Source organism: Cryptomeria japonica, chromosome 3 (assembly GCF_030272615.1).
Source record: "Cryptomeria japonica chromosome 3, Sugi_1.0, whole genome shotgun sequence".
NCBI lineage: Eukaryota > Viridiplantae > Streptophyta > Pinopsida > Cupressales > Cupressaceae > Cryptomeria > Cryptomeria japonica.
Genome location: NC_081407.1, coordinates 397,653,531 through 397,662,056, shown reverse-complemented (window position 1 = coordinate 397,662,056; position 8,526 = coordinate 397,653,531). Strand labels below are relative to the sequence as shown.

Genomic DNA, 8,526 nt, shown 5'->3' with positions numbered 1-8,526 from the left:
GTTGAACATGTGGATCCGAGAGATGTTGTTTTCTGTAATCGCCTTAGCCTTCCTCTTCATTGAAATATCTTGAGGTTGTTGGATAAGTCATGCAAAATAGATGTCAACATCCTTTTTGGAAGATAAGAAAGGAGGGGCGTTGGTGCCCTCCTCCTTAGGGAATTCTGAAAATCAACACTAATGGATCATCTTGTGGAAATCCTGGTCATGTTGGTATTGGTGGAGTTGGGAGAGATAGCTTTGGTATTGTTCAGTTTATCTTTTCTGTCTACAAGGGCATACATTCTAACAACTTGATTGAGGCTCTGGCCATTTTATATGTTGTGGAGCATAGTTGCAATATTGGGTGGAGAAGGATCATCTATGAATCTGATTCTCAGGTGGTGGTGACTGTGTTGAACAAGCAGAGGCTAGATGATGTTTGTTGGCATCTTGTTTTGGTTATTAAACAAATTCTTCGTTTGTGTGTTTCCTTGGAATTTGTGACTTTTTTGTCATATCTCGAGATAATTGAATGGATCTGCGGATTGCTTGGCCAAATAGGCCTTTGATCAAACGCACAATTGGAATATTGTGGATAGGGGTCAAGTACCCCTGGATTTGTCTCAAAAGTTGGACCAATTAGTCGAGACTGGTAGGGTTGTTTAACGCCCATGCTTTGTATCTCTTTTGTGTTTGAATAAACTTTTACCCCTTTTAAACTAAGTTGCAGGGTTCACACCCCTAGACCCCTGGTATTGGTCCAGTCTGGTCCTAGTCTGAGGTCTCGGTATGGTCCACTTGTGGTCCGGACAGGGTCCATGATTCATAGGGCTGGTTCGGACCAGGTCGAACCCAAGGGTTTGATGGCCCAAAAGTGGTGTTTTTTGCAAAATTTAATTTTTTTGAAATCCACCACAAAAATTTAAAATATAACCCTTAAAGTGAGTTTTAAAACATTAACTTGTCTCATTTCACACAAGCAACATGACTACAAGCAAGGGGAAATGAAGATGTGGAATATAGAGCTAGAGCATACTGATTTGGATGCTTTCACTTCTTAGCTTGTTGCATTTGATGACTTGAATAGCGAGCAAACTTATAGTGTAAGTGGCATTGGAATTGGTTCATCTAATGTCAATGTCAATGATAAGGAGGAGAATGAGGATGAGGAATTATAGAATCCATTTGATGATTAAACTTTAAACTGTTGAAAATTGAAACATTAATACTTGAATATTTTATCATTTTGATATTAAACTTGATGTAAATGATGTTGTTATGGTATGATCATGATGCTATGATTACAAGTTTATGTTTGTTTTGTTGTTTATATGATGCTATGTGACATGCTAATCTTAAGTCATGCTTATAGGCTACATATATATATATATATATATATATATATATATATATATATATATATAAAGTTTACATGTTTTTGTACTAGCGAACCCAAAAGAACCCAAACCCCTTTTCATAATTTTGTCGTATCGGCGTACCAGTTCTTCAAGCTCGGATTGGTGCCCAAACCCGAATCGACAACTTAGCTTTTAAATGTCAAACTGATTCTAACTTGTTAAATACTACACGTATTTTAATTTAAGCTATTTAATTCATTCTCATTCAATATTTAACTATGTTACCCAAAAACGCGTTTCTAGATTCAAGGCACCTGTTTCGGAAACCGACCCAGTTTCGGGGACGACTGGAAATGTTTCCCAGCAGTTCCTGGTCCTCAAAAAAATTTGGAAACCGTCCCAAAAACTTGGGGATGGTCAACATTTTTCCTGAGGACCATTGACCGTCCTTGGGGTAGTAGGGGGTGCCCAAGTCGTCCCCTGGCCGTCCCGGGGACGACTAGCCATTTCCAGCTCATACAACAATAAAAAAAAATTCAAAAAATTATTACTATTTTAAGAGCAATTAATTAAAAAAAAAAAATTGGATCCCTAATTGTTAAAGTAATTTTTTTTGTTTTTTAAAAATCGCTTATATAATATTATAATATTTATTATTTATTAATTAATAATTATTAATTTAATAAAATAATTTTTATTTTTTTTAAGGTAAGTGCTATCATTAATGGGGATAGCTCCCTATATTGCATAAACTCAAAAAGGATTACATATTTTTTAGACAAGATAAGCCCCAAAATTACCTACTAGCCCTGCACAATTTCACTATACAACTAGCCCCAAAATTACCTATATCCTCCAAACAGCCCCAAAATTACATCTGCCCACCAATGGCTTGAAAAATCACTACAGCGAATTCACCAATGTTGATTGCATTGCGGGTGGAATTCTCAGGGAGCCACCAATCATCAGAATCAGTTAATCTTTGAAAGGGTTCCATGTTTCCATTGAATACTGCACATTTGAATACTTCCCATGCATTCTCTACAAATATCTTCAATCGCACACGTTCCTCCTTCTAGACTTCTCTAAGGGCCATCTCACAAATGGTGTCATTGTCGACAGATTCATCATCCATGGCAGAATCCTCATTGTCCTCACTATCCTCCTCTTCTTGGTCATCCTTAGTTTCTAAGGGAAGATAGTTATCAATCTAGAAGTAAACTTTCAGTATGCTAACTTTGACAACCTCCTCCAGACTTAAGATGACATTGGCAACGCTGTCTGCAATGAACAGTTTTATAAACCCAGCAAGCAATTCAACCGCGCGCTCCCCAGAGTCGATGATATCCACCAAAGGTAGGAGAATAGCTTCCAGCACCACTACATCACACCAATGCCTTTCAAAGTTTAGAGTGATGCCCACGAGCCCCCATGCATAATCATACACATGGTCCTTTGTGAGGAATAGGTTTCTCAACTGCATGTTCAACGTGCTTTCACAATTGACGCAGCTAATCATTCCGAAATATGCCATGGCACTTTCTTTCTCCATTCTGTCTCTACAAAGCTCCCAAAATCGCACTTGCTTTCTCATAGATTTCCTTCACCAGGACGATCTTTATATTAGGTTGTGATTTGTAGATAACAATCAATTATGCTCTGACCATATCTTGTTAGGATCTCCAAACTGCACTAAAGCATGACTGATGTGGTGAGTAACTCCAGGTATCATGATGCGCCGTTCAAGGGCCATGTGATCCTACCGCCGAAGAGCCTATTTTGTCTGATTGAGTTTTCAGTATTGTACTTCTCCAATGCTTACCTTGGTGCCACCATGATGTCCTGGTAGGCAGATATGGCAAAAAAACGCAGGCATGCTACTCAATCCCCTATCGTGGATATCTTTGGTAGTCCTTCATACATTGTCCTTTGATATCCTCCGAAGCAGATGCGTGGCAAAAGTAAACAGGGTCATCATTTCCTCCCACTCCAAGGTTCGCAAGATAATCAGCCACCTGATTGCCTTCTCTGTAGACGTGCCCAATCTCGTAACTCTCAATTGTTCTCAAGTGCTCTTTTATCATTGGAACCCATTTATTCAGCTTCCAATTATGTAAACTTGACCACCTGATCCCATCTATTATTATCTGTGAGTCGCCCTCTATTATGATTCAAGAGAGTCCCTACCTAATACAAAGGCGAAATCCTACCTCAAGTGCATGGATCTCTGCTTCATTGTTCATGGCAACTCCAATGCCACCAAACAGCCCCTGAAGGATATTTCCTTTCTCATCTCAGATTATGGCTCCTATACCAGATTCACCTGGATTCCCCTTACTAGCACCGTTGAAGTTTAATTTTGTCCAATCCCTTGGGGGGGCTTTCTATCTGATTTCTTTTCTGTCTGGATGCTTAGTTAGAGGGACATATGTTTGTGGTTCTTTAAGGGCCCATCTCTTCTCCATTAGTGTATCCCAATCAGTATATGTTTTAGGGTTGTCTTTTATTTTCTTTCCATTTATTACTTCTTCTATTGCAGTTTTGATTTTTTCCACAAGCATGATTTGTGGCAGTGATGCTTCTTTGAAAATTCTCCCATTCCTTTCTTTCTAGATATTCCATACTATTAAGAAGGTCCAATTAACCATAGATCACACCATTTTGTCTTTTGTCTGTTTGGCCAAGCATGAATGAAGTCAAATAGTCTTTCGTTTTTAGCTGTCACCCAATTAATTCTCTCGAGGGACCAGTTCCAACAATATTCTGCCATCGGGCACCAAAATAATAGATGATTTGTTGATTCTTCCTCTGCACAACACATAACACAACGATTGGGGCCCGAGATACAAATAGTTTTTAGTCTATCCCCTGTTAGGATTCTATTATGAAGAGCCATCCACAGGAAAGCCCCAACTTTTGGGAGTACTTTATGATTCCAGCACAATTTATGTGGCCAAGTGTTGATGGAACCTCTTTGCCTTTGAAATTCATATCCTAATTTGGAGCTATACATCCCAGATTTCGTTGCACACCAAATTATGATATCTTCTTCCATTGACTCCGGTATATTCCTATCTTTTATTGCTTTCCACGGCTGCTCACATAATGAGGGATTTCCAATGTTGATTTTTTTCCATTTCCTCATACCATTCTAATCAACATGGCTTTCCAAGTAATTGCACACATGAAGTCCTATGTAATTTTCCACCATGTCAACCCATCCCTTGTTTTCAAATGTATCTACTAATGCAGGAAACCCGTCCCAAGAGTCTCTTCAAAACAACGCGGTGCAACCATTACCAATTTGCCATGAAATGTGATATGTGATAATATGCCTACAATCCCATAAAAAATTCCAAGTAGTCGAGCCTCTCTCAGTGTTTTCCATCATGAAAATTCTGTTAGTATCTTCTGAATTAAGATACTTCTTTTGGAACAACCTGCACCACAGTTTTTGAGGTTCCTTACACATTTTCCAAGCTAGCTTTGCACCAAGAGCATGTACTTTCATTTTCCTAAGACCAGCACCACCATCTTCCTTGATTAGGCATAGAGTGTCCCAATTGATAAGTGGAATTTTCCTATTGTCTTTAGCTCCATCCCACACAAATTTCTTCAATAAGTTATTCAGACTTTTTCCAGCCGCGAACGACATTTTGAAACATGACATGCTATATATTGGAATTGATGATAGAATGGATTTGATCATTGTAATTCTACCTGCTTGAGTCAGCCATCTGTTTTTCCAATTCTCATATTTTGATTGACAAGAATTAATAACATCTTCCCAAATTTGAGATTGTCTACACCCTTTGTTAATCCGAACCCCTAAGTATTTGATCGGAAGCTCTACGATGCTTATGTCCAAGAGTTGTGCAATTCTACCCTGAGCTTGCCTATTAGTGTTAAAGAAGAACAACTGGGATTTTCCCTTATTCATAACTTGTCCCGATGCTGAAGTATACTCCTCTAGTATATTCCTAATGCCTGAAGCTTCCCGGATGGAGGCCTCACCGAATATGATAGTGTCATCAGCAAATTGGGAATGTGTAATTGCCTCAAATTGTTCGTGGACTTTGATTCCCTTCCAAATGCCTTCGTGGTGCCTCTTTTTTATTAATCTCCCCAGTTCTTCTGCCATGAGAACAAAGAGTGAAGGAGACAAGGGAACCCCTTGTTGTAGGCCATTCGTGGCACCAAAGAAACCATTTAAGCTTCTGTTGATAAGTATTGAGAACTTGACAGAGCTAATACAAAATTTTATGCATTCGATCCATTTTTCTGGAAAACCAAATTTGACAAGGACTTGGCAAAGAAAGCTCCAGATTACTTTATCGTAAGCTTTGGTAACATCAAGTTTAATGATCATACCTTTTAGTTTTTCCTTGTGCAGTGAATGAATGACTTCCGATACCAGGATGATGTTGTCCGCAATTTCCCTATCTGGTTTAAACCCATTTTGATTTTCAGAGATTAACTTTGGGAGCAATTTCTTCAATCTTTTAGCCATTTCCTTGGAGATTATCTTGTAGATGGTGTTGCAAAATGATATTGGCCTATAATCAAACATGGAGTCACAATCCACCTTTTTGGAAATGAGACAGATAATGGTGTGATTCATTTCTTTTACAAACTTGTGTTTTTTTTGGAATTCTTCCACCATAGTCCATATGTCCTTCCCCATGAACTCCCAGACTTTTTGAAAGAGTTCAGCTGTGATGCCATTCGGTCCAGGTGTCTTGTGTGGGTGAAGTGCAAAGGTGGCCTTTTTTATTTCCTCCAAAGAGTATGGGGCCACAAGCATGTCGTTGTCAGACCTGGAGATTAGGGGGTCAATGACTTCCTCTATGATTGAAGGAGTGCCCGTATTTCCTTCCACAAAGCTGCCCAAAATTTCTTCAAAGTATTCAAGAGCAATTCGTTCCAAGTCAGTATCTGAGGTTTTTAACGTCCCATTCTTATACTTGATTGAGAAAATTCTATTGTTGATCCTTCTATCTTTTGACGATGCATGAAAAAAAATTGTATTAAGATCCCCCTCGGAAATCCAAAGTTCCCGAGATTTGTCCTTCCAATAAAGTTCTTCCCTTTTCAAAATTTCCAAGTACTGTGTTTTCAGCGCCTTCTCAAGTTCGAACTCCTCATTGGTCATGCCAAATTGTATTACCTTATTGCCCGTTTCTTCCAACTTTTCCTCAATACTACTTTTCTCAGCAAAGATATTTTTGAATGAGTTCTTATTCTAGTCCTTAATCCTATTTTTCAGATACTGAATTCTCTTGGTAAACTTAAAGCTAGGGGAACCAGAGTATACATTGCCTTCTTGCCACCAAATTTTCAGATTGTCAAGGAATGTTTCGTCCCTCCACCACATTCTTTGAAATTTAAAGTAGTTCTTCTAATTGCGCAATTCATGTGCTATGGATAGAGACCATGGTAGATGGTCTGATCCAACTTGAGGCACTATTTCAGATTCTAAAGAGTAATCACCATTGATCCACCAATCCCCCACCAGGAAGCGATCAAGCCTTTATGATATATTTGCAAAATTCAGTCTTCTGTTGGTCCAGGTGAATCTACCATTCTTTGGTAAGATATCCACCAATTTGCAATTAGATACAAATTCCTGAAAATCTTCCATCACTTTTGTGGGCTTCCGGAGACCACCCACCTTCTCATCAATGTCTAAGAGAGCATTGAAGTCCCCAGCAACGATGACCTCACCAGTATCCAATTGGCTTGCTTGATTGAAGACTTTTAGTTTTTCCTCCGTTCTGTTGGGTCCATAGATGTTAAACAACGGATATGATATATTGGACTGCTTGCAAACAATGATGCATGCCATCCAGTGGTCAAAGGAAGCAATGGATTGTACATCAACTTTGGAGGCATTCCACATGATTCCCAAGCCCCCAGCCAAACCTCTAGCATCCTGGAATAAACCATCCCACTTATAACAATATTTGATGAATTCAAGCGCCTTATCCTTGTTCAATTTAGTCTCCTGTAGAACATAAACTTCTGAGTCTAGCTTGGCCAAGGTTCTCTTGACCAGGCATCTTTTGTCAGGAGCCAAGAGGCCCCTAACATTCCATGAAGTAAGCCTCATCTTCCCCCGAGGGAGGGCTTGCCTCCCTTGACCGGCTTCAAGAATTTCATCATGCTAAATATGCCCTTCTCATTCGCCCTCTACTCCCTAACTGTTTTGCGACTTTTCCTTCCTCTTGTGGCTTTTTCTCTTATGAGTATGATGTTCACAAATTGGTTGATGTGTCTTGGGTCCACAATATTCAAGTCATCATCATCACTCCCCTGCTCAGCGGTTTTTGAATCTGATACCTGCAAATCTTCCTCCACAACGGGTTCATAAACTGGATACACCAGTGTGTCATTGTTCGGAATTAGATTTCCATCCACAGAGGGATCTTTGATGGGGATATCCGAACTAGCATCTTGATTATCCTTACGTTTACTGAATTTAGGGCCTTCTAAAAGAAGGGTTTCCTGAACCTGTTTTTTTACCTTAGTCTTCCATACTTGTTCTAGTTTTTTGCCTGGGTGTTTGTATGCCTTTCTTACAAACAGTCTACATTTGGCAGTGTTGTGAAATTTGCTTCCACATCGAGAACAAACCCCAATTTCTTTCTGAATTTCAATCTGTTGTTTCCAATTCCCGTCCGCGGTGAGAAGCGTAACTGAAGAAGGTATTGTCTTTATGGCTGCAATTCTGAGTCTAGCGTATATTTATTAATACATAATAAATATTAATTTAATAATTATTAATACATAATAAATATTACAATAATTTAATAATTAAAAAATTAAAAATTAATAAATTAAAAATTTAATAATTTATAATCTATAGTCTACAGAAAAGTTAATAAGTTTATTAACTTTATTATTATCACCGACGATATCATATAATATGGTATCGATATTTGATATCATATAATATGACATCGATATAATATATTGATATCATATGGGACAGTCACGCATAAGTAAAAAGAAAAATAAACCACCAATGGCACAATTAGCTAAGGCTTTACCATTTGGCATATGACGAACAGGTGAAAATAGGCTCTCGACCACATATGGATGTGTTGTATTCATACATAATTGTATAAACAGATAATAGTTTTCTTATTTACAAATAGGAAATGGATAAAAAATGACAAATCTTGTA

At 38.4% G+C, this 8,526-nt stretch overlaps 1 protein-coding gene across 1 annotated transcript; it reads right to left on the bottom strand.

Moving 5' to 3' along the window:
* Nucleotides 1–6,870: 6,870 nt before the first annotated feature.
* Nucleotides 6,871–7,449, bottom strand: LOC131874214 (uncharacterized). The gene has a single exon (XM_059217481.1). It carries the CDS (start codon nucleotides 7,447–7,449, stop codon nucleotides 6,871–6,873), a length of 579 nt encoding a protein of 192 aa, XP_059073464.1.
* Between the last annotated feature and the right edge of the window lie 1,077 nt (nucleotides 7,450–8,526).

Excerpts from the sequence above, each read along its gene's own strand:
- LOC131874214 (XM_059217481.1), bottom strand. The coding sequence starts at position 7,449 with ATGAGGCTTACTTCATGGAATGTTAGGGGCCTCTTGGCTCCTGACAAA.